General features: G+C 42.1%; 1 protein-coding gene across 3 annotated transcripts in view; it reads left to right on the forward strand.

The window, feature by feature from the left end:
• Positions 1-21,100, forward strand: part of LOC132870690 (ribonuclease inhibitor-like) — a 56,413-nt gene extending 35,313 nt beyond the window's left edge. For all 3 annotated transcript variants that reach the window (XM_060904477.1, XM_060904479.1, XM_060904478.1), the window contains 2 exons: positions 18,446-18,619; positions 19,518-21,100. In XM_060904477.1, coding sequence (XP_060760460.1) covers positions 18,446-18,619; positions 19,518-19,524 — 181 coding nt within the window. In that variant the 3' untranslated portion in view covers positions 19,525-21,100. The remainder of the gene's footprint in view (positions 1-18,445; positions 18,620-19,517) is intronic.
• Positions 21,101-26,714: the final 5,614 nt, after the last annotated feature.

Consider the following 26,714-nt stretch of genomic DNA (forward strand, 5'->3'; position numbering starts at 1 on the left):
TGTTTTAACGGGGGTGTTTTACTGGTGTTGGGGAAACATGTATTTTACTCTGCACTGAAGGGTTTTTGGTTAAAGAAAATTATTTTGGATGTTTGTATATTTTGTGTTTTGTTTCTTTAAATTGTTGTTTTGTATTTAGGATGTCATTATTTAGTTGATTGATTAATTTTGCAATTTGGGCTCAACTGTGGGAGGGGCTGCGGGTATGTAAGCTCTGCAGTAGCTCCAGAACCTCACTTGTGGTTGGAATGTCTTGTTTGAAGGTGCTGTGGGTTGGCTGACTAATAGTTTTGTTCAGGGTCTTTTTAATTTAGTCTGGCAAACTTGAAGCCTCTTTATTTTTGTTTTCTTATTTTGTTTGTATAGTTTTCTTTTTGGCAATTTGAACCTTTGGTTGGTGCACTGTAAATATTTGCACTATTTTAAGAAAAGTTTTAAAATAGAAAAAATAAAAAATATATTTTTGGAGGAAGAAGTTTTCCGGCTCTCTGTCTGCTCCACTGCTATCCATCCTTGCACCATCATTGAATAATTTGAAATCTTTATATATATATATATATATATATATATATATATATATATATATATATCGGGCGGCACGGTGGTGTAGTGGTTAGCGCCGTCGCCTCACAGCAAGAAGGTCCGGGTTCGAGCCCCGTGGCCGGCGAGGGCCTTTCTGTGCGGAGTTTTGCATGTTCTCCCCGTGTCCGCGTGGGTTTCCTCCGGGTGCTCCGGTTTCTCCCACAGTCCAAAGACATGCAGGTTAGGTTAACTGGTGACTCTAAATTGACCGTAGGTGTGAATGTGAGTGTGAATGGTCGTCTGTGTCTATGTGTCGGCCCTGTGATGACCTGGCGACTTGTCCAGGGTGAACCCCGCCTTTCACCCGTAGTCAGCTGGGATAGGCTCCAGTTTGCCTGTGACCCTGTAGAAGTATAAAGCGGCTAGAGATGAGAGATATATCTGTGTGTATATGTGTGTGTGGGAAAGGGGGATTGTGAATTGGGCAGATGCCCCCTAGACCAGCCAGTCATTTCAGAGTTTTTTTAAAATGTCCCATTCTCATCCCTGGGGTTGAGAACACGATAAGGCAGGCAGAATAACAAGGCTTGGTATGACAGGTAAGACACTGAACAATACTTCGCATGGAGTGAGTGTGGGAGAGGTGTTTATATAGCGTGGGCTGATTAACCAGGAAATGAGTGACAGGTGTAATTAATAGACAGGCGATAGAGGGCGCTGTGGTTCTTGGGTGTTGTAGTTCAGATCGGCCATGTTTGTAGTCTGACTGGAAGTGGCACGCTCTATCGCGTTACTGACAGGCAGAGGTGGACAGTAACCAAGTACATTTACTTGAGTACTGTACTTAAGTACACTTTTTGAGTATCTGTACTTTACTTGAGGTTTTTTTTTTGGCAACTTATGACTGTCTTTCAAATGGAGTGAAGTTAAACATCGTGCGTTTTATTCCACTACATTTCTATTAAGGTCCTCATTACTCGTTACCATGAAGCAGCTTTGAAAGTGGATGTTTTTCTTTTCTAAAACGTGATGGGTTTTTTTGGCAGGTGGCACTGAGACAGCCTGTCAGTAATCACTAAGGTCGCGTCCATAGACTATAAAATCAAGTTTAGTGATTTCTCCGCAGCGTTATTTGAACACAATCAGTTGATGGCAGAATGGAAGGAGGCAGCTCTTCTGGGGAACGCTCTGGGGAAAGGAATAAAGATCTTTGTTTGCCAAAAACAAACCACATTTAGGTCCTTCAAAAACTCACTGTCCAACCTGCAGAAGCATATACAAATGTATGTAAGCATTTTATTCCAAGATAAAGCTTGTAATGAAGTTTTCTGTGCTTTTAGAGCAAGCGATAACAGCACAATAGCTATGCAGTCTGGTTTGTCAAATGACTTTCTGTGGATTTGCTCGCCAAGTTGCCGTAGCCTTGTCCATGGCTAACGTGAACACATGGCTCATTAACTTACAGACTGTTAGTTAGCATGTAAAAACGGAATTACGCTGAGATGAATAACTTATCTGAAGTCCTTTCAGAAATGTTTTAGCATAATCTTGCCAAATGATTAGAATGTAGAAATCTTTCTTTTTGAGTAACATTAGCTACCCAATATGATTTCAAGTTTGAAAAGAGTTGACTAGCATGTCAGGTGGCGCTTCACTGACTAGCTAGCTTAACGTTAAACCACCATGATGGCACAGCATGCATTTGTTTTGTGAATTCACATTTCTGTCTTTGGTAATGTTAAGATTGTAGCTTTTGTGATCTTGCATAATTACTATAGCTACTACGTTTTTTTTTTTTTTTTTTTTTTTTTTTTAACCAGTAGCCAAAGAGAAAAACTAGCGAGCATCTTGTTTATGATTCTGCTTGGTTGTAAGTTGTTTCATTTTGTAACATTCTGCCAGATGTTTATTCTACAGGTTCTACAAGTTAGTCAGTAAATCCAGTCGGTTGCTTCAGAGGCATTGGGTTTTGTAAGCGTTGTGGCAATAATACAACAATGCATTGACAGAAAATGTACTTTTAATACTTCAGTATTTTTAAAAGCAAATATTTCAGTACTTTAACTTCACTAAAAATTTGACTGTACAACTTTCACAATGTGGGTTTCCTCCAGGTGCTCCGGTTTCCCCCACAGTCCAAAGGCATGCAGATTAGGCTAAGTGGTGGCTCCAAATTGACCGTAGGTGCGAATGTGAGTGTGAATGGTTATCTGTGTCAGCCCTGACTTGTCCAGGGTGAACCCTGCCTCTTGCCCATAGTCAGCTGGGATAGGCTCCATCTTGCCTGCGACCCTGTAGAACAGGATAAAGCGGCTACAGATGATGGATGGAACTTTCACTTGTATTGGAGTAACATTTGACCGGTGGGATCTGTACTTTGACTGAAGGAATGAAGTTGGGTATTTTGTCCACGTCTGCTGACAGGTGACCTGGTGTTGAAATTACAGCACTGTTTATATGTGCTCCCTCTTTTTTGAGGGATGAAAAACTAATTAGACAAACGAACATAGTCATTAATTACACTGACATTTTTATTCCTCCGACACTGAGAGGTGAAACCGGTATGTTTTTGGGTTTTCTGTCCATTTTTCCTGAAATTCTTGTTCGCACGCTGTCTCAAGAACGAGTGGCTGAATGTTTGTAGGATTTATATGGAATAATCATTGTTTACTTCTCTGATTCTACAATAATATAAATCTATAGTGTTCTATAAATGCACTCTGTAGACTCTGGAGAAACAAGTTTATTGCCCCTGTGTAGTGCACTATAAGTCTAGTAGAGGGCCATCTGAGATTCTCTCTCTCTCTCTCTCTCTCTCTCTCTCTGATTAAAGTTCATGGTCTCTCTGCTGTTCTCTGTTCAGCTTCAGCTGCTGATGGTTTAATATCATACACAACAGAGGAGAGAAACTCAATATAACACTCAGTATTATCATTATTAATTACACTAATGAGAATAAACAGGTGATATTAAATCCTCATGACATTCTGAATAATAAAATTAATTTTACACTCCTCATCTTTAAAGTAAGAATTACACCAAGATGGAAATCTGTTGATGAAGTGTGTGTCATTGTGTCTCTGCAGGTTGTGTGGTTGTGGTGTCTCAGATGAAGGCTGTGCTGCTCTGAGTTCAGCTCTGAGATCAAACCCCTCACACCTGAGACAACTGGATCTGAATAATAATAATAATCTGGGAGACTCAGGAGTGAAGCGTCTCTGTGCTGTACTGGAGAATCCTCACTGTAAACTGGAGACACTGAGGTAAGATCATCTCTCTGAGAGTCACATGACCTGCTCCTCAGTAAGACACATTCTCTAATAGTGAGACTGAAGCAGAGGTTTTAGGTTCATCATCAATGTCCTGAGGAGGAAGATTGTTTCTGTTCACTGCACACTGATGATTTGTCACAGAGTCTTTGGGTCAGATGGACGCATGTGAGAAGCTGCAGCAGAAAACGGGACTTGATCCGACTGCAATGTGTCTGAAATTTATTACTTTATTTTAGAAATTAATGAAAATGAATTATCTCCAGATTATAAAAAAGTTCCCATCTGACCGTTTCAGATTTGCTTCATACTTTTTGAATAAAGTCATTGTTCCAAATAGTGTGTAAAATTCCAGGCTTGTATCTGCATTAGTTTCTGAGATATCGATGCTTTTAACGGCAGCGTGGCTCGAATTTTACTGTAAAAACAAGTGCAACAGAAAAACATTACCAAGTTTCATTCATCATTCTTTTTAACTTTTCTTTCAACTTGCATGAAATTTTCAAGGATAGTGTGGAATGTTGATTTTCAATATGATACTCCCCCCCAGTTAAACCCAGGACCCCCCTAAATCCAGCCCTGATGTGCATATAAATAATAATTTTTTTTTTTTTGTCATTGTTGTCCTCCACAGTATATTGTTGATGAAATTAAATATTGAAGATGAGCTCAAAGTGCAGACCTTCAGCTTTATTTTGAGGGAACTTGCATCCAGATTGGGTGATGTGAGGATGCAGGCACTTAGTGATGTATGTGCAGGGGAGAGCGGGGAACACAGACTGGCAAACAAATCCAAAACGCGAGGCGAAATTGAAGTTGAGGGACAGGCAGGGGTCGATCGATCAGCAGACAGAGTAATAAGGGCTCGACTAAAGAGTAACTAGATGATAATGAGGGTCAAGGACATGATAAGGCAAGCAGAATAACAAGGCTTGGTATGACGGGTAAGACATTGTACAATACTTGGCATGGAGTTGGTGTGGGAGAGGTGTTTATATTGCATGGGCTGATTAACCAGGAAATGATTGACAGGTGTAATTAATAGACAGGTGATAGAGGGCGCTGTGGTTCTTGGGTGTTGTAGTTCAGATCAGCCATGTTTGTAGTCTGACTGGAAGTGGCACTCTCTATCACATTACTGACAGGCAGAGGTGGACAGTAACCAAGTACATTTACTTAAGTACTGGACTTAAGTACACTTTTTGAGTATCTGTACTTTTACTTGAGTGTTTTTTTAGCAAACTTATGACTTTAATTTCACTCCATTTGAAAGACAAATATTGTACTTTATACTCCACTACATTTCTATGAAGCTCCTCTTTACTATGAAGCAGCTTTGAAAGTGGATATTTTTTGTTTCTTTTCTAAAACGTGATTGGTTTTTTCACAGGTGACACTGAGACAGCCTGTCAGTAATCACTAAGGTCACATCACGTCCATAGACTATAAAATCAAGTTCAGTGATTTCTCCGCAGCGTTATTTGAACACGATCAGTTGATGGCGGAATGGAAGGAGGCGGTTCTTCTGGGGAACGCTCTGGGGAAAGGAATAAAGAGTTGATTTGATTTGTTTCATTTTAAATGTTTGCTTTGTTTGCCTAAAACAAACCACATTAGGTCCTCCAAAAACTCACCGTCCAACCTGCAGAAGCATATGTAAATGTATGTAAACATTTTATTCCAAGAGAAAGCTTGTAATGAAGTTGTCTGTACTTTTAGAGCTAGTGATAACGTTACAATAGCTTTGCAGTCTGGTTCTTCAAATGACTTTCCATGGATTTGCCCGCCAAGTTGCCGTAGCCTTGCCATGGCTAACATTAACACGCAGCTCGTTAACTTGCACGCTGTTAGTTACCATGTAAAAACAGAATTATGCGAACATGAATAACATTAACTTATCTGAAGTCCTTTCAGAAATGTTTTAGCATAATCTTGCCAAATAATTAGAATGTAGAAATCTTTCTTTTTGAGTAACGTTAGCTACCCAATATGATTTCGAGTTTGAAAAGAGTTTGCTAGTGTGTCAGGTGGAGCTTCAGTGGCTAGCTAGCTTAACGTTAAACGACCATGATGCACAGCATGTGTTCATTTCGTGAATTCACATTTCTGTCTTAGGTAACGTTAACACTGTAGCTTTTGTGACCTTCCATAATTACTATAGCTGCTATGTATTTTTTACCAGTAGCCAAAGAGAGAAACTAGCGAGCATCTTGTTGATGATTCTGCTTGGTTGTAAGTTGTTTCATTTTGTAACGTTCTACCAGGTGTTTTATTCAACAGGTTCTACAAGTTAGTCAGTAAATCCAGTCGGTTGCTTCAGAGGCATTGGGTTTTGTAAGCGTTGTGGCAATAATACAACAATGCATTGACAGAAAATGTACTTTTAATACTTCAGTATTTTTAAAAGCAAATATTTTAGTACTTTAAGTAAAAATTTGACTGTACAATTTTCACTTGTATCGGAGTAACATTTGACCGGTGGGATCTGTACTTTGACTGAAGGAATGAAGTTGAGTATTTTGTCCGCCTCTGCTGACAGGTGACTGGTGTTGAAATTACAGCACTGTTTATATGTGCTCCCTCTTTTTTGAGGGATAAAAAGTAATTAGAAAAACGAACATCGTCATAAATTACACTGACATATTTTTATTCCTCCGACACTGAGAGATGAAACCGGTATGTTTTCGGGTTTTCTGTCCATTTTTTCTAAATTCTTGTTCGCACGCTGTCTCAAGAACGAGTGGCTGAATGTTTGTAGGATTTATATGGAATAATCATTGTTTACTTCTCTGATTCTACAATAATATAAATCTATCGTGTTCTATAAATGCACTCTGTAGACTCTGGAGAAACAAGTTTATTGCCCCTGTGTAGTGCACTATAAGTCTAGTAGAGAACCATCTGAGATTCAGTCTCTCTCTCTCTCTCTCTCTCTCTCTCTCTCTCTCTCTCATTAAAGTTCATGGTCTCTCTGCTGTTCTCTGTTCAGCTTCAGCTGCTGATGGTTTAATATCACACACACCAGAGGAGAGAAACTCAATATAACACTCAGTATTATCATTATTAATTACACTGTTAATGAGAAAAAACAGGTGATATTAAATCCTCATGACATTCTCAATAATAAAATTAATTTTACACTCATCTTTAAAGTAAGAATTACACCAAGATGAAAATCTGTTGAAGTGTGTGTCATTGTGTCTCTGCAGGTTGTGGGGTTGTGGTGTCTCAGATGAAGGCTGTGCTGCTCTGAGTTCAGCTCTGAGATCAAACCCCTCACACCTGAGAGAACTGGATCTGAATTATAATAATAATCTGGGAGACTCAGGAGTGAAGCGTCTCTGTGCTGTACTGGAGAATCCTCACTGTAAACTGGAGACACTGAGGTAAGATCATCTCTCTGAGAGTCACATGACCTGCTCCTCAGTAAGACACATTCTCTAATAGTGAGACTGAAGCAGAGGTTTTAGGTTCATCATCAATGTCCTGAGGAGGAAGATTGTTTCTTTTCACTGCACACTGATGATTTGTCACAGAGTCTTTGGGTCAGATGGACGTATGTGAGAAGCTGCAGCACAAAACGGGACTTGATCCGACTGCAATGTGTCTGAAATCACTGTGAAATTTACTACAACACTGTAACTAATCACACAAACTGCACCTGAGACACAAACTAACTGCCCTCTGTGTGAGCTGCAGGGTTTAAAGCAGCAGTGACATGGTGGAAATGATCTCAGGAATATAGAGTTTAAAAACTAAAATGAGACGTTAATGCCATAGAACTGATGCAGTAAAAATGAATAGATAAAAAAGGCTTTCAAATAAAAATTCAAAAAGAGCAGAAAAGAACTTCCAATAAACTGAAAGCCATGACAATCCTTTTGTTATTTTGAATTTTTTAATGAAAAGAATTAATGATGATGAAGATAAATGTTAAAATAGTAAATAATGTTCCAGTCCATCTCTGTCAGTGGTGATTTGCTTTAAGACGGCACCGGAAGCCCGGCTTCCCCTCACATTTCATTAAAATGCAGCAATGAGGTTCTGGTGACATCATCCTGAATGGCAGCCTAAAGTAGCAGCTCCCTCACAAAAATAGTTGTTTTGCCCCGTTACACCGTCAAATACTAGGTTTTCAGGTCCTACTTGAACAGACAAGAGGGGCAAGAATGGGGAAGGAGCAAGCAAACAAAGAAAACACCGATGCAGTGCTTACAAATAAAAAAAAAAATCCGGAGAACAGCTCCCCTACACAGGCACAAGATGGCGGAGCTAATGCTAACCCTTACTCAAATGACGCTGCAAGTCTGACCAAAGTTTTGGAGGAAATTCGGGACTTCCGAAGAGACACAAAAGAACAACTAAACGATATTAAATCCGAGATCACTAACATCAACCAAAAAATAGCGGCGGCAGAGGTGCGAATTAAAAAAAGTGGAAGACTGTGTTCAAAATGCGGAGCAAGTGTTGAACAAGATGATAAAAGTCACGTATCAGCAAGAAAACAAGCTACTCGATCATGAAGGCATGGATTAAAGTTTTCCGTCGCTACGACGGATTTCCGTCAACTGGGAGCGCTAAAGGTCAATAATGAGAGTGATGCAGATCCGAGGAAGAAAAAAAAGGGGGTAGGCCCATAGGTCTGACACTGATGTGATTTAGAACTTCACCAAGCTGCTGTGATTGCCTGTTGTTGAACCCTTTCTTGTGCTATGTTTGAGTATATGCAAAGGAATAAGTTGTTGCGCTAGATAGGCATAAATAAATAAATACAGCCTCCGCTACTGTCTAGTCCCAGGGAGGCTAGGCGTAAGCAGCGAGCCGCGGTACTCGGCTTGAGTTTCATTTCTATCGGCGGCTCCAGCCCGACTTTGTACACTCGTAACTCGGCCAGGGGAGGTCCCAGCCTCCCCAAACTTGGCAGCCAGCGACCTCTGCCCTCTCCCCAACGAACCAGCGCTGCCAGGGCGGGCCAGCCCCGCGCCTCGGGACGCGATTCACCCTGAGGCGAGCCACGATGCTCCGCATCAGTTTCCTTTTAACAGCGGCTCCACTGATGAAACAATTTAGCTGTCCTACTACTAGGCAACTACTTGCCTACTACTAATACTAGGCCTATTGTAGTAGTAATAATAATAATGATATTTGCCTATTGAAAGTTGATCGGGTAAAAAATCTAAACAGCCCTGTTGAAGCCACAGCAAGACCTATGCTATTAAGCCTTTTGTAGGTTAAACAGGCTTCGGCAGACAACGTTCTGGAAAGGCTGTATTTTTCTTTGGTTTGATTAGCCTACGATTTAATCTTTAAACATTATGGTTTCAGCAGTTCGCTTAAACATTGGCGGCTGCAGAGTCGGGCTGCAAGATTTCCCAACACTTGTTTAAGATGCCAGACTTCATAGTAAGGAGAAAATAATTCCACAGTATTTAGTGCCTCGTCAGTCTCAAAAATTAATAGTGAAGGAGCAACGCGAATTAAGTCCCAAAAAACATCTCGTAGGCCTATATTTTACATTTTCAAAAAAGTCCGGAATTGGAAGTCGGTCAGTGGAGTGAAATGAAGTGTCTCATTCACTAAGCACAAAAGGTCAGAAAACAGTGGAAGCCAATACTCCGAAGCTCAAAATTCAGGAAAGTGGCTCCGGTGTCGCAAGTGCACAAGAACAGTTATTTGAAAGTTAACCTGATGAATTTGTGCGTGCACGTGCGATTTCATGAAGAACCGGGACAATTGGCATTTGGTGAAAGATTCACACCAATGACTCATTATATTCGCTCGCGCCCTCTCGCCCACTGTTGCTTCGTTTTCCCGATTTACACGAGTGTCTGAAAATGGAGTTTTCAGAAATCTCCACTCTGCCCAGAGTTTGCGAAAGTAAGTGTTTTCAGTGACTGAAACCTCCATATACAGTCCCAGTCAAAAGTTTGGAAACACCTTCAAATTCCATGTTTTTATTATTTTTTTTTTTCCTACATTGTAAATTAATACTGAAGTCATCCAGACTATGCAGCAACACATAAGGAATCATTTCGTAAACTTTAAAATGTTAATCAAACCAAAATATGTTTTAGATTCTTAAAGTAGGCACCTTTTGCTTTGATTACTGTACAGCTTTGCACACTCTTGACATTCTCTCAATCAGCTTCATGAGGTAATCACTCGAAATGGTTTTCCAACAGCCTTGAAGAAGTTCCCAGAGGTGCTGAGCACTCGTTGGCTGCTTTGCCTTCACTCTGCGGTCCAACTCATCCCAAACTTTTTTGGACTGACTGACCCTTCATTTCTTGAAGTAATGGACTGTCGTTTTTCTTTACTTAGTTGAGTAGTTCTTGGCATAATGTGGATTAGAACAGTACTCAAATAGGGCCATTCACTGTAGACCAACTCTACCTCTTCACAACACAGCTGATGGTCTCAAACACATTAAGAGGTCAAGAAATTCAAGAAATTAAGGCCAAGTTTACATTAGACCGTATCTGTCTCGTTTTCTTCGCAGATGCACTGTCCGTTTACATTAAACCACCTGGAAACGCCGGGAAACGGGAATCCGCCAGCGTCCACATATTCAATCTAGATCGTATCTGGTCCGGTGCTGTGTAAACATTGAAATACGCGGATACGCTGTGCTGAGCTCTAGCTGGCGTCGTCATTGGACAACGTCACTGTGACATCCACCTTCCTGATTCGCTGGCGTTGGTCATGTGACGCGACTGCTGAAAAACGGCGCGGACTTCCGCCTTGTATCACCTTTGATTAAAGAGTATAAAAGTATGAAAATACTGCAAATACTGATGCAAATACTGCCCATTGTGTAGTTATGATTGTCTTTAGGCTTGCCATCCTTCCACTTGCAAGTGGTAAGTGACGCGCATACCCGCACTGAGAGCACACACACAGCGGCTCAGTCCCGAATCACTACTCGTGCACTTCACTCGCGCACTCTGTGAGCTGCGCAGGGCCGGAGTGCGCACCCTCCAGCGGGCACTCGCTGTTCAGGGCGGAGTGATTTGGAGCGCAGGATGCCTGCGGAGCCGAGCGTATCCGTGTATTGGCGTTGCTGTGTGCAGGTGAATCGTGTATTGGTGTTGCTGTGTGCATGTTAATCGTTTTAAAAACGTTAATCTGATGATCCGCTGATACGGTCTAATGTAAACCCCACCTAACTCTTAACCAGGCACAGCTGTAAACTGAAAGCCATTCCAGGTGACTACCTCGTAAAGCTGACTGAGAAAATGCCAAGATGTGCAAAGCTGTCGTTTAAGCAAAAGGTGCCTACTTTGAAGAATCTAAAATGTAAAACATATTCTGGTTTGATTAACACTTTTTTTGTTTACCAAATAATTCCATATATATTTGTTCATAATGTCGATGACTGACTTTAGTATTAATCTACAATTCAGAAAATTTTAAAATAATGAAAAACCACTGAATTAGAGGCGTTTCCAAACTTTTGACTGGTACTGTAGGTGTGAATGAGAGGTGCAACCGAATAAATAAATGTCTTTTTTTTATCCGGCTACATGTAGGCTATCACTGTGCAAAGCCTCTAATGTTGAAATGGTAGTAATATTTGTTAAAATAATAGTAGGCTAATTTCCACAATAATTGGTAAAATGGCAAAGGGATGTGATGGGGGGGGGGGGGGGATGGCCGTTTTATAAGGGGGGTGATTTGAGATTTTTATTTCAGAAGGGGGATGTCACCCCCCCCCCCAACTCGAGTACTGCGTATAAGGCCATATTTCACCTGACATAGGCCCTTCGATTTCCATCACTAGAGCGCGTCAAATTACTTTCGGTTTTGTCAGCATGGATGCGCTTCTTTTAAATGAAGGCACAGATGTGTCAGACATCGACAAAATGGTAAAGAATAAGTGGAGATGGGCTTGGCGAAATGAAATGGGCGATAATGGCAAGCTCCTGCTGCTGTGCCAAGGAAAAAGAAACAAAAACAGGCATCAGGTGTTGCCAAACTAGATGCCTTTGGCTTCACTGCGAAGAAGCAGAAAAAGTGAACTTTCACTTTACTTTTCTTGTTTCCTGGTTTTATGTCAACAGATTTTCTTATTTTTCTTTCTGTTCCACTCTTTTTTGAAAGCATGGTTCAAGTTCGACTGCACTTGCACTTTTCTCTTAACCACTGTTGTGCATTACTAAAGTATTGTTGAAATAAATTTGCGCTGAAAACTTGATGTTTCATCATTTATAGCCAGTGATGACAATGGTCAAGTCTTGCCTTAGCTTTAGTCAAAATTATGTAAATGTACTATAAGTAGGGGCCGAGGGGATAATGGACAACATGACGTTTAAAATTTGACGCATCGCTGACGTGGTAGGGGCCAACGACATGGAGCTTTTTTTTTTTTTTTTTCAGTCAGATGATTTTTTTTTTTTTTTTTGCTTTAATCCATGTGAAGGGACATCCCGACGGGAGAATTTAAGGATATACAATGTTCCCGAAGGAGCTGAGGGATCATCTATGGTGGAGCTTGTGGGAAAGCTATTCCGGGACACGCTGGTGATTTTTCCCCCCCAACCGAGGAGCTCGACATCGAGAGGGCGCACCGCGCGCTGCCGCCAAGACCCGCCGGAGACAGGGAAGATAAGCCGCGGCCAATAATAGTCAAATTCCTCCGCTACAGGATTAAAGAAGAGATTCTGCGCAAGGCTTGGGGAAAGAAGGTTTTTCTGAACGGGAGGCTAATATACTTTGAGCAGGATTACCCCCCAGCAGTCCTGCAGAAGAGGAAGGAATCTGCTGAGGCGAAGCGAGTGTTAAAGCAGAGAAATATCCGCTTCCAGACTCCGTTCCCAGCTAAACTACGAGTGTTTACGAGGATGGGACGCAACTGTATCGGACAGCGGAGGAAGCGACCATAGCCATGAAGGACAGAGGGCTGCCAGTCAGCGTGATTCCACCGAGGGAGAGTCTGGCTGAGCAGCTGTCCCGCTCCGCCTGGGAAACAGTGGGAAGACCGAGCCGGCGAGGGACAGGTGAGGAGCGAGAGAAAAGTATCGAGGAGAGACTGCGAGCCTTCAGAAGGCAGCCCTCACCCTCTCCAGAGGAGTTATAAGTTCTGATTGACTTTTAAAGTGTCGGAGAGCTCAACAGAACTTAAAATAGGCGGTGTTGTGTTCACTTCAAGATATTTGCATTTATACCTTTACCCCAGTTAGGTGAGAATATACACAGGCGAGGGATGCAGAAGGACACATTTTCTGTGGAATGAACAGAGACCTTTTTCCTCCTCTTTCTGAGTGCCATGGTGGGGGCCCTCAGCCAATAGGTGGGAGAGGCTTTCCCCCGCAGCTGGATGTTTTATTGAGCTTAGCTCAGGGTCATCTATTAGAGACCCCGGCTTTGGAATCTCATTTTTTTCCTTTTTTTTCTTTATCTTTTACTTATGTTCGGTGTTCATGTTTGTTCAGGGAGTGGATCTGTTCAGTCTCATTTTGTTTATTCTGTTGATACACTTACAAGTAAATACACATGGCTAGTGACAAAGTAAAATTCATCTCGTTTAATGTCAATGGGCTGTTGAATCCAGTTAAACGTAGTAAAATCCTATCTAAAGTGAGGACAGAACAAGCCCATGTAGTTTATTTACAGGAGACCCACTTGACAGATAGGGAACGTGTAAAATTTAAAAATGGGCTTCACTAATCTGTTTTTTTCTTCATACAAATCAGGACATAGGAGAGGAGTTGCTACCCTCATTTCAAACAAGCTAAATTTTGAAAAAGTATTCAAAATGGGTGATAAGGAGGGCAGATTTATTTTAGTAAGGGGTAAGATAGATGGGAATCCAAATACCCTATTGAACGTCTATGCACCCCCAGGGAGTGATATCAGTTTCTTCCAAAAAATCACTAATATTATGGTAACGGAAACAGAAGGCCTTTTGGTCTGTGGAGGGGATTTAAATATACATCTACAGCCAACGTTAGACTTGTCTAGTAGAAAACCCCATGATATGAAGTCCCTTGGGCGGCACGGTGGTGTAGTGGTTAGTGCTGTCGCCTCACAGCAAGAAGGTCCGGGTTCGAGCCCCGTGGCCGGTGAGAGTCTTTCTGTGTGGAGTTTGCATGTTCTCCCCGTGTCCGCATAGGTTTCCTCCGGGTGCTCCGGTTTCCTCCACAGTCCAAAGACATGCAGGTTAGGTTAACTGGTGACTCTAAATTGACCGTAGGTGTGAATGTGAGTGTGAATGGTTGTCTGTGTCTATGTGTCAGCCCTGTGATGACCTGGCGACTTGTCCAGGGTGTACCCCGCCTTTCACCCGTAGTCAGCTGGGATAGGCTCCAGCTTGCCTGCGACCCTGTAGAACAGGATAAAGTGGCTAGAGATAATGAGATGAGATGAAGTCCCTATATAAGAAAGTAAATATACTTTTTGAGGAGGTGGGCTTAATTGACATATGGTGAGACTTTTTCCCAAACAGAAGGGATTACACTCACTACTCTGCCCCTCACTCTCTCTACACAAGAATAGATTATTTCATAACATTTGGGAAGGATAAAGATAAAATACATACTTGTGGAATCGGGACAATAGATCCAAGTGACCATACACCAATATACTTATCCATTGATCTTAACCTGCGGTCAAAAAATAATACATGGAAATTGAACTCACGCCTGCTGAATGATCCATCTTTTAAGACACAAATTAAATCCGAAATTAGTCTCTTCTTAGAGTTCAGTGATACTGGAGAGGTCTCACCTCCCATGTTATGGGATACTTTGAAGGCTGTTCTCAGAGGGAAAATTATAGCAATATCTTCATTTAAGAAAAAAATAGGAATAAAAAATTAGAGAACTTAAAAAACAAGCTAAAGGAATTAGAAGGAAAGCATAAATTGGATTTGGCACAGGATACATTAAGAGAAATTAGAAATATCAGGAACGAATTTAATAGTCTGGCCACACAAGTAATCAAGAAAAACTTAATGTTTCTGAAACAGAGACATTACGAAAGTGGCTCTAAATCTATGAAAGTATTGGCGTGGAAACAGAAAAAAAAAAGAGCCAAAAATACAATTCATAAAATTAGGGATCCAAGAACAAAAGTGATTAAAAAATAAACTAAATGAAGTTCAGGAAGCTTTTGAAGTGTTTTATAAAACCCTATATTCTGAAGTCCCTGGTAGGAGTGTAACCCAAATTGACAGCTTCCTGAATCCCCTAGATTTACCCACTCTAGATGAAGAACAAAATGAACTAATGACTGTGGATATAACTGAAGAAGAATTAAAAGTTGCAAGTAGTAGGCTTAAATTAAGCAAGTCACCAGGATCTGATGGTTACACGGCAGAGTGGTACAAGGAATTTAAAAAAGAACTAATACCTGTTTTACTTCCCGCACTGAATTGGGTTTTTAAAAAAGCACAAACACCACCCAGCTGGAAGGAGGCAATAATTTCAGCCATACCAAAAGAAGGCAAGGATAAAATGGAGTGTGGATCTTTTAGGCCAATTTCTGTTCTTAATATAGACTATAAACTATTTACCTCTATAATGGCCAAATGATTAGAAGAGTTCCTACCAACATTGATACAAAATGATCAAACAGGTTTCATACGTCAACGCCAAACACGACAATATACGAAAGACACTACATATTATAGATCATATACAAAAAAATAAAATTAAAACAATTGTGATAAGCGGGCGGCATGGTGGTGTAGTGGTTAGCGCTGTCGCCTCACAGCAAGAAGGTCCTGGGTTCGAGCCCCAGGGCCGGCAAGGGCCTTTCTGTGCGGAGTTTGCATGTTCTCCCCGTGTCCGCGTGGGTTTCCTCCGGGTGCTCCGGTTTCCGCCACAGTCCAAAGACATGCAGGTTAGGTTAACTGGTGACTCTAAATTGACCGTAGGTGTGAGTGTGAATGGTTGTCTGTGTCTATGTGTCAGCCCTGTGATGACCTGGCGACTTGTCCAGGGTGTACCCCGCCTTTCGCCCGTAGTCAGCTGGGATAGGCTCCAGCTTGCCTGCGACCCTGTAGAAGGATAAAGCGGCTAGAGATAATGAGATGAGATAATTGTGATAAGCATAGATGTTGAAAAGGCCTTCGATTCGGTCAACTGGAACTTTCTCTACAGAGTCCTACATAGATTCGGCTTCCATGATACAATTATTAAAACCATACAGGCACTATATGACAATCCTACTGCTAGGATTAAAATCAATGGATATTTATCAAGTAATTTTACCCTAGAAAGGGGCACCAGACAGGGTTGTGCATGGTCACCATTACTCTTCGCATTATATTTGGAACCACTAGCTCAGTACATTAGACAAAATGAAGACATCAAGGGAATCACTATTAAAGGGACGGAATATAAATTGGCCTGCTATGTGGATGATATTTTGATCTACCTTGGGCGCCCAATGTACTCGCTTCCTAAATTGATGCAATCATTTGAGCAGTACGGTCAGTTATCAGGCTAGAAAATCAATATAAGTAAAACCCAGTGACTCTCATATAATTATAGCCCACCCGGAGAAATCAAAAGTAGTTACCCCTTAGCGTGGCAAACAGTCTTTTAAATACTTAGGCATCAACCTACCAAAAGATCTTACAAAATTATCAGAACACAACTATCTACCTATACATAAAAAAATAAAGGATGACATGGCGAGATGGAACTTAATTCCTTTCTTCAGCCTTTGTTCAAGAATTGACTCTATTAAAATAAATATATTGCCAAGACTTTTATTTATTTCAAACCCTGCCAATAGAGATTAACCAAAACCAATTTAACGAGTGGGACAAAATGCTATCTAGATATATATGGCAAGGTAAAAGACCAAGGGTCCGTCTCAAAACTTTACAGCTAGCTAAACAAAAGGGAGGATGGGGCTTGCCTTATTTTAGATTATATTATTTGGCAGCGCAGATGAGAGCAGTGATATGCTGGTGCAACCCGTCATATACTGCTCAATGGAAAAACATTGAGGGAAAAACACCCTCCGTCCCCATACAGGCAATCTTAGCTGATAACAACCTACAAACCCACATAAATAACATTGATAACCCATGGGTGAAATGGACCCTTAAAACATGGAAAACTATCATAAAGGAACATGAACTTGAGAGCGATATTACAACTCTTAAATGGTGTGCTTATGACTCAGAGTTTACACCTAATAAATTGGACTCTAGATTCAAGGACTGGATAGCTAAGGGTATAACAGCCTTATGTAGTGTAATGAAAGATGAAAAATTGCTCAGTTTTGAAACGCTTAAAAGGACACATTTATTAGAAATTAGACACATTTATACCTGCAGCTGTGGCACTACGTTGATACGAAGATGAAAAATGTCACAAAAACACGTTTGACTGAATTGTTTTGGAATGGCCGAAAAGAGATAAACATTTAATAAATATATTGCTGGTGGCCTGTAAAAAGAGTATTACCAGGAAATGGTTATCACAGGAGAGCCCAACTTTAAATATATGGATGGATATTACAATGTACATTTATAAAATGGAGAAGATAACAGCTTTCGTTAATCACAAATTGGAGAAATTCGCTTCACACTGGGACAACTGAGTCAAATATGTCACGCCCCATAGGCCTGATTTTTATTTTCACAAACCAGTGACTGTGCTGTATAAAAAAGATCACTCCCTACTTGTACATAGGTTTTTGGGTTTTTTTTCTTCTTCTTGTTTGTTTCTCTTTTCATTCTTCAGATACAAAACAAAAATGCTATTTTGGCATTTGGGGCAGACAACAGATGTAAGATGTATGAACATATGATGTATCGGATGTGAATGTCTGATTCTGAATGTCAATAAAAAATAAATTAAAAAAAAAAAATGCAGCAATGAAACGTTTCCCAAAGTGTCTATTTTATTCATCAGTCTTGGTGTCATTCAATATTTGAGTGAATCAGATTAATGGCGTATCTCACTGCAATATCGCGCTGTTTGTTCATTAAACTCACACTGTTTAGTGGTGAACAGTGCAGCCTGTGTGAAAAGCCCCTGACACAGAGCTAACAGACCCCCACTGAAGCCTCTGCATCTATTAGTGTCTGTTAGGTGTTTGTGTACTCGCTGTTTTAATGGGCAGAAAGACGAAAGCTCATTGGACAACAGGATTTAATGCACCATTTTGAGCCCCGCCCAGACACACGGCTTCACTGGGAGGGAATGGAGTGTGGGCGAGCGTGTTTTACACAGAAGAAAAAAAAACATCTCAGCATGAGAGAGAGAACTGTAATGAAGAATAGACGTTTTCTCTTCTGAAATTAAAATTCTTTCACATACTTGGAAAAATTCACAAATAGTTTCTTCATAAATAACAGGGGATTTTTAAAAAATTATTTCACTACTTGTGTTTGCAAAAAAGTTTTTGAAGACTTTGACATTACCTGGTTTTCTTTAATAATAAAACATGGTCTAATCTTCATCCGAGTCAGAATCGTAGACAAACACATTCTGTCTAAAAAAAACAGTCACACTTGTTCTTGTCAGTCCTGAATAAACCATTTAAACATTCACACTCTGGGGTTTAAAAAGTGTGTGAACTTCTGAGCGAACGACTTCTCCAAGAGCTCATTAGAAAGCAAAGCAAAAACATCAAAGCAAATCTTGATGTTCATAAACTGAGGCAGTGAAGTGTGTGTCATTGTGTCTCTGCAGGTTGTATAATTGTGGTGTCTCAGATGAAGGCTGTGCTGCTCTCGCTTCAGCTCTGAGATCAAACCCCTCACACCTGAGAGAACTGAATCTACATGGGAATAAAATAGGAGACTCAGGAAAGGAGCTGCTCTCTGCTCTTAAGGATGATAAGCATTACAAACTACAGACACTCGGGTAAGTAATAAACATTTTAGGTGAATGTTGGGAAAAAGAATAATTTAATCTCATTCTCATTTTTTCTTTAATTTCAGTAAATGTCACATGACCAGGCCATGAAATGAAACCAGTTTTAGAAATTTTCACTGTGTTCTATTTAATCAACTTTTTCCTCCCAGTTGTCTTTAATGCTGTTTGTTGTTCAGTAAAATTGATTTTAAATTTATCTGAAAGCAGAAGATGGAGTCAGTCAGAGTCTCCAAAATGTCCCGTCTGAGTGCATGAAAGTGATTGTAAATGAACACCTCGTCTCCTTGTGACACCCTGCTGTCTCTCACTTCATCCTGCTGCTTTTGTCTGAATAAGATGATCTCGGCTTTTCCCTGTTTCTGATCAGCAGCACACTTTCTTCTCAACTCTCCTCAAAACTCAGTAAAATGATCATCTTTAATGCCACACTGCCACAAATATGTGATTTAAGGAGCCACTTGACTCACTCTGACACTCCTTCCTGCTCTCCACCTCCACACCGTGTCTTCTGTCGTTCCTGTAAAATTCACCTTGGCTTCTTCTTAAAGTCTGCACTTAAATCTACATGTAGAACAAGAGATCAAACCCACCGCAGTGTTAGTTACTGTTTAAAAAGCTCCAAAGCCTGTGATTGGATAAGAGCAGTGTTGTGATGGGAAACGTCTGCTCACTTTCCTGTTAGATCTTGTGGAAGTTCTCGTTTGTTGGAGCTCAATGTTAGAACACAGATACTATAGAAGACTGAATAAATGTTGAATTAAATTTTAAACATGAGATGATAATAATAATGTTTCTCTTGGAGCAGAGATGATTACATGTTGTTGGTCATGAAGTACCACAGTCCAGTGTGTGGTGATTAATCCAGATGTTTTTATTTTATTTTCAGGGTGTGATGAACATCTCTGTGTGTGATGAAGACTCTGGTGTTCCTGCATTTCCATGTTGGGGAACAGACAACACATTCATAAACGCGTCAGTCATTTAGTTCTAACAAATGAAAGAGACTCGGAGACATGGTCAGTGTGTGTTCATGGTGCACAGTGAATCAGACTGCACACAATTCTACACTGAATGTGGAACAACTTGTGATCTGCATGAAACTGCCTGGACCTCAGTCCCTTAAAAACCCTGAAAGAGCAGGTGAAAAAGCACAGGGACTCGAGCTGAACCCAGTCAGTGGGAGAGGGAGCTGAAATGGACAGGAACAGTTTCAGGACATTGGTGGGATTCTCACCTGACAGGATCGGCATTTGGGGAGTTAATCTGAGGAAACCCCGAGGAGACTCACTGCAAGGCACATTTATCACTTTGTCCTTCAGTTGATATTTAATATACTCTCACTGAGCACTTTATTAGGAACACCTGGACGGCCCCGCCTTGTTGATGAGAGGGTTTACCAGAGAACGGCCAGACTGGTTTGAGCTGACAGAAAAGCTGCAGTAACTCAGATAACCACTCTGTACAATTGTGGTGAGCAGAAAAGCATCTCAAAATGCACAACACACTGAGGTGGATGACCACGTCGGGTTCCACTTCTGTCAGCCAAGAACAGAAAGCTGAGGCTGCAGTGGGCACAGGATCACCACAACTGGACAGGTGAAGAGTGAAAAAACGTAGCCTGGTCTGATGAACCTCGATTTCTGCTGTGGCTCACAGATGGTGGCGTCAGAATTTGGCACCAACAGCATGAATTAGTGTTCCTAATAATGTGCTCTGTGACTGTAGATTAGATCTTTTTGTTACAGGATCAGACCAAAGCTGTTCTTTATTTTCTTTGATATCTGATCCTGATTTTTTTTTCTGGTATCAGCTGATCAAACCTGATATGGGATCAGTGCCATCACTTTTACTTAAATCTAAACTAATTACAGTATGTTACATAATTGTATCAATCAAATACATTTTGAAGAACTAGTGTAATTATTTTGTCATTTAAAAATTGTTTATGGATTTACAATTATTTTTATTGAATTTTCAACTCAGTTGTTAAATTCATGTTTAAAAAGAAAATATACAAGAGCTCATTTGGGTGCTGTGTTATCTGTTGTTTCTTGGTATTTCAGGTGTATTGGTATTCTCTCTCACACACACACACACGAAAGATCTGGAGAAACACAACAGTTTTTGCAAACCAAAAGCGTTTTTATTAAATGTCAAAACATTTAGCTCAGTTTTATGTTCAGTACAGCGAGACAATGTGAGGGCTTTGTGTGAATTAATGTAACTGCAGCGTGTGTGTTTTGGCCTCAACTCTTCCCATCTTGCTGAAGGCCATCACCAGGTTACATACTGGAGCCAATCGCAGCAGCTCCAGTTTTGTGAATGTATACCACAGCATCGCAAAAAATTACAGTATCGTAAAAAACTTTTTTTTTTGTAATTTAATTCTAAAAGGTAAACTTTCATATCTTCTATATTCATTTCACATTGTCATGTTACACATTTACACGTATTAACATTTTTTTGTTTTAATTTTGATGATGGCTTATAGCTCATTAAAAATCAGAAATCCAGTCTCTCAAAATAGAGAATTTCATTTTGAGTTGTAGTAAAAGTATCAATACCGTGTATGCATACTAGTGTATATGTACACTAATATATAAATATACTATATATTTTTGGTCCCAACATTATCATTATATCTGTCTGTAGGTGCATGTGGTAATTATTAAATGATCAATCTCATTAAATCAGTCTCATTAAATAATTTTCATTGAATCAGTCTCATATCATTAAATCACTCATGGAATCAGTCTCATTAATTAATACCATTAATTTTGGTGCTTAATAAATTACCAAACAGCTAAATTATGGTATATTCCAAATTATTATGATCACTTACCATATTACATAAATCATATGCACCTTTAGAATTCTTTGGAGATTGGGCAACTTCAAGTATATTAAGCACAACAAATACATACACACAGTTTCAATAATAATGGAATTTATTATAACAAAGATAAAAATGGATAAGAACAGTCAAAATCATTATATACAAATGTGATGTGTGTGTGTGTGTGTGAGGGGCCCTGTGGCCTGAGCAGAAGGCTAGCGTGGGATGCTAGCTAGGTATGTTTGTGTGTGTCCTCGTGGTGTAGGGATCACCATGTGGGATTTGAGGAGAACAAAAGAGTTAGCATGGATTGCTAGCTAAGGTGTGTTGGTGTCCACGTGGTGGACAAAGAGTTAGCCTGTGTGTGGCCTGAACAAAGAGTTAGCATGGATTGCTATCTAAGGTGTGTTTGTGTGTGAGGCCTTGTGGCTAGCTAAAGCCCAAGGATCCTACCTCGTGGAGTTAAAACAAAAGAGGTGTATGTGAGCGTGGGGGGAGGACCGCCACGTGTTGGAGACAAAAGATTAGCTTTGTGTGCTAATTAAGATGTGTGTCCACGTGGTGGAGGCCTAGATTAGCCTTGTGTTGCTAGCTAAGACAAAGGAATGCTAATTAAGGTATGTTTGTGTGTGACCACGTGTTTGTGTAGGCCTAGATTAGCCTCGTGTGGCCAAGCTAAGACAAAGGGAAGCTAGCTCATAACACTACTAAATCCACTGAAATCTTGATGAGGTCAAGATATGTATAAGAATGGAATTAAGGTGTTAGAAAAGATAGGCTGTGCATGCTTCTCTATCGATTAAACATGCTGCGTGTCTACAGTGTAAACAAACTGTTCCTGAGTTTAAATTCACACTACTTCAATTAAAAGCTAATTCCTAAGACTAGGTTTGATTATGCCCAAAAATGCCAAGTCTTACTTCCATATTTTGCTTCTACGCGAGATTATGAGAAGATGTCCCGAGACTTTTGGAGTTTTCACTGTTGTGGAGCTCTCCGTGAGTCACAGGGCCCCAACAACACGCATGCAGCGGGCCGATGTTGGCCTAAGATCGTATAGGAACACTTAAATAATTTGATCGTACAATGATCGGCCAGAGAGCGGAGCCAGTTTTTTTCACCCCTGCTCCCATCTACGTCGGCTTTTGATTGGCCCAAAATCGAGAAGTACCCTACACATTCATCGGGTTAGCGTTGGCCTCAGATCAGCTATAATTAGATCATGACTTCGGCTATGGGGCAAAGATTATACTTTTTTTTTATTTTTGTGTTCATCCCTGAATCCCATCTACATCGGTTTTTGATTGGCCCTGGGGCGGAGTTCCCCAAACACTAGGGTGACCAGACGTCCCGGTTTTACCAGGACAGTCCCGATTTGGGGTTGTGTGTCCCGAGTCCCGACAAAAGTCTGTCGGGACACGGATATGTCCCGGTTTTCGCCACTCGCGACGTTTGCGACTGAGCAGCGTGGGAATCATTAGCGGAGAAATGTCTGCATTTACTATTTTGATGAATTGACAGGAATCGCAAACTTTCCTGGTTACTGCCCCCTGGCCCTGTGGCATGGGTGTTTATTTAGCCACATTATTCCAGACAACAGAACGGGTTGCCATGCAACAATAAAATAAACATTAACTGGCGCGAATGTTCTTTGTCTAGCAGCTAGCAGCAGTAATGCCGCAGCAATTATGCCGAAAAGAAAATGTACCTTTTCCAAAGGTTTACAGGGTCCGTGTATCATCCGATCATGTTTTGGTGAATGATATGTTCTTTGCGGAAAGTTGTGGCCACTGAGGGGCATCGGTAAGAATGCACAATTGAAGATGTGGAAGATAAGGTTCTTGGGGATTTATTAATAAGAACTCAATAATGACATATTAATTAGTCTGGTGTGTGTGTGTGTGTGTGTGTGGTTGTTCTGAAAGGGAAATAGAAATGACAGAGGAAAACAATTACTCCTAAGCATAATGACATAAGAAATTAGCATCCATAGCTTTACAGAGAAATATGAATAGCCTGACCTACAGTGAGCTAAACACAAAATGCTCTACTACAAGTTATAAACACAGTAAGTCAAAACGGTACTGTTCCCCCCATAATCTACCAAATAATTACTACGAAAGTCCGTTTTACACATATCAACAGCATAAGCATGAATATACACAATATCAAGACGTTAGATAAAACATTAAAGACTATAACCTCGCAGTTAACTCGCGCTAAATTCCGCGGTAGAAATTTACCTCCGCGAATTATATGAAGCCATGTTTAAACAGAATATCTGTCTTATAAACAGCAAATAAGTAAGTGTACTTACATTTCTGAACGCACACAAGAAACCAATGGCATAAATCAAGGCACTAAGTAAAGCTAGAAACACTGCTGACTCATCAATCTAAAATGGCGACCTCACCCCGAACTTTTTCTGGAATATTAAAGTGGCAGGCGTCCTTCACATGCCTGCACGGGAGGAGGCGCTCTCTGATTGGCTAATAATAATAATAATAATATTAATAGAATAGGTACTCTGGCACAGGTCAGCCCTTTGTAACAGCCGCCCCCAAATTTGTCCCATCAAATTTGTCACTTGCGGAAGGGCTGACAGGGTCCATGTCCTGAAGGTCAGGGAGGGCGATGAGGCGTGCCACGGGCCTGGTGTAGGTCTTCTCCTTCACCTGGACGACAGCAGTGCGGACTCGTCCGTCTATGCCTGGGATGACGCTGGTGACACGACCCACAGGCCACAGGGCCCTTGGCAGTTGGGGGTCCACCACCATCACAACAGTTCCTGGCTGCAGCTGCAGTGGGTCCTTGTGCCACTTGGACCTGGTCTGCAGTGACGGGAGGTAACGCTGGATGAAGTGGGTCCAGAACTGATCTGCTAACACCTGAGCATGCTTCCAGCGGCGGCGGCTCAGCAGATCAGACTCTGTGTAGACTGCTTGGGGGAGTGAGGGATCCAGCCGCCCCATGAGGAGCAGATTGGGTGTCACGGGGTCCACATCAGCTACGTCTGTGGAAACATAGCCTAGAGGCTTCGAATTCAATACCCCCTCCACTTCTATCAGCAGTGTCCTAAGAACCTCTTCAGGGACAGGCTGAAGCTGAATAGTGGAGTATAGTGCTGCCTTGACGGATCTCACTTCCCGCTCCCAAACACCTCCGAAATGTGGAGCGCTGGGAGGACTGAACTGGAACTGGATCTGGTACTTCATCAGGTGATCTTGAAGAGTGGCATGCATGGCTCTGAAGGCTTCTTGCAGCTCTCGATCCCCACCACGGAAGTTTGTCCCCTGATCCGATAGGAGTTCTGCAGGCTTGCCTCTCCATGCAATGAACCTGCGGAGGGCCATTAGGAAGGAGTCTGTGTCGAGGCTGGACAGGATGTCCAGGTGTACTGCCCGGGTTGTGAGGCACTTAAACAGGATACCCCACCTCTTTTCATGACGGCGGCCCACCTTCACTGTAAAGGGGCCAAAGCAGTCCATTCCCGTCGAGAAGAATGGGGGCTTCATCAGTCGCAGCCTTGCTGGTGGGAGGTCTGCCATTTTGGGCACAGAGGGCATAGCTCTCCACTGCTGGCAATCTGTGCAGGCATGCTGATGACGCTTGACAGCTTCACGGCCTTGTAGGATCCAGTATTTGCGACGCAGCTCTGCAAACAAGCGCTCTGATCCAGGGTGGTGCAGTCTCCTGTCTGTGTCTTGAATGATGAGGCGGGTGACTTCATGCTGGGGGTCGAGGACCACTGGGTGGATGGCATCCAGGTCCAGCTGGTCACTGCGGCGAAGCCTCCCTCCGACACGAATGAGACACACGGTGTCATCGTACTCTGGGGCTAGAGTACGTAGCCGACTGGTCATAGACACTGGCTTGCCGGCACATAGCAGGTCGAACTCCTCCGGGAAGCTCTCCTGCTGGGCTTGTCTCAGGACTTCTCGCTCTGCATCCCTGTAGTCCTCAGCCGAGACATTGGCCTGGTCAGTGGCCGCCTCATGGCGGGATTGCACAACAGTTTCGACCATGTCTTTGAAGGAGGAGAACTGAGCGGCCGGAGGCAATGAGCTCTGAGTAGTTGTGTTGAGGCAGCAGACTGTAGGTTTCCGCAGCTCAGCAGTGTCTTCCAGCTCTGCTGTGGCAGGTGTTGTAGGCCAGAAGTCAGCCGACTGCTGTAGGAAACCTGGGCCTTTGCTCCATCTGTTGTTGCCGCTCAGCTCTAGCAGCATCTTGCCTCGCGTGATGTCATCAGCTGGGTTATTGGCCGAGTCCACATACCTCCACACATGGACATCAGTCAGGTCCTGGATCTTGGCTACCCGCGTCCCCACAAACACTTTGTAGCGGCAGGAGTCAGAACGGAGCCAGGTAAGGACTGTGGTGGAATTGGTCCACAGCACAACTTCATTGATGGGCAATGTGAGCTCTCGCTGCAGAAGTGAAGCCAACTGAGCTGCTGTCAGTGCAGCACACAACTCGAGCCTGGGCATCGACAGCTGTTTCTTTGGGGCTACTCACGATCTTGCAGACAAGAAGGACACCTCCACACAGCCATCAGGACTCTTCGTTCTCAGGTAGGCTACAGAACCGTAGGCCCTTTCGGACGCATCGGCAAAGACATGCAGGTCTCTCTGGCAGTTTGAGATGTCCAGCTCACGGCTCACGTAACAACGGGGTAGGGAGATCTCTGAGAGATGCTGCAGCTCCTCTTCCCATGCCAGCCAGGGTTGCAGCACATCCTCCGGAAGTGAGGGATCGTCCCACTCCCTTCGCTTGTCCCACAAGTGCTGCACTAGGACTTTGGCTCGTGTTGTGAAAGGGACAATGAATCCCAAGGGATCATACAAGCGGGCCAGGACTCTGTAAATGTTCCACATCGTGGGTATGGGATGGTCTGGCATCCAGTACTTGTACCTCAAGGTGTCCGAGTTGCAGAGCCAACAGAGCCCTAGAGCTAGCTCCTGTGGGTCGGCACTGGACTCATTGAGCCATAGCTCGCTGCTCTCCGATCTGGCTTCCCTTGGCAAGTGGCTGATCGAGTCAGGGGCGTTACTAGCCCATTGACGGAGCTCGAATCCTCCAGAAGCCAGCAGTGAGGTGATCTTGTCCACGAACTGTTGAGCTTCGTCCACAGAGGCAATACTCTGGAGGCAGTTATCCACATAGAATGACCTCTCTATGGCCACCCGAACATCATCGTCTTGCTGGCTGTGGTCAAGGATGTGCTTCTGCAGTGCGAAGGTAGCACAG

This window comes from Neoarius graeffei, chromosome 22 (genome assembly GCF_027579695.1).
Source record: "Neoarius graeffei isolate fNeoGra1 chromosome 22, fNeoGra1.pri, whole genome shotgun sequence".
Lineage (NCBI taxonomy): Eukaryota > Metazoa > Chordata > Actinopteri > Siluriformes > Ariidae > Neoarius > Neoarius graeffei.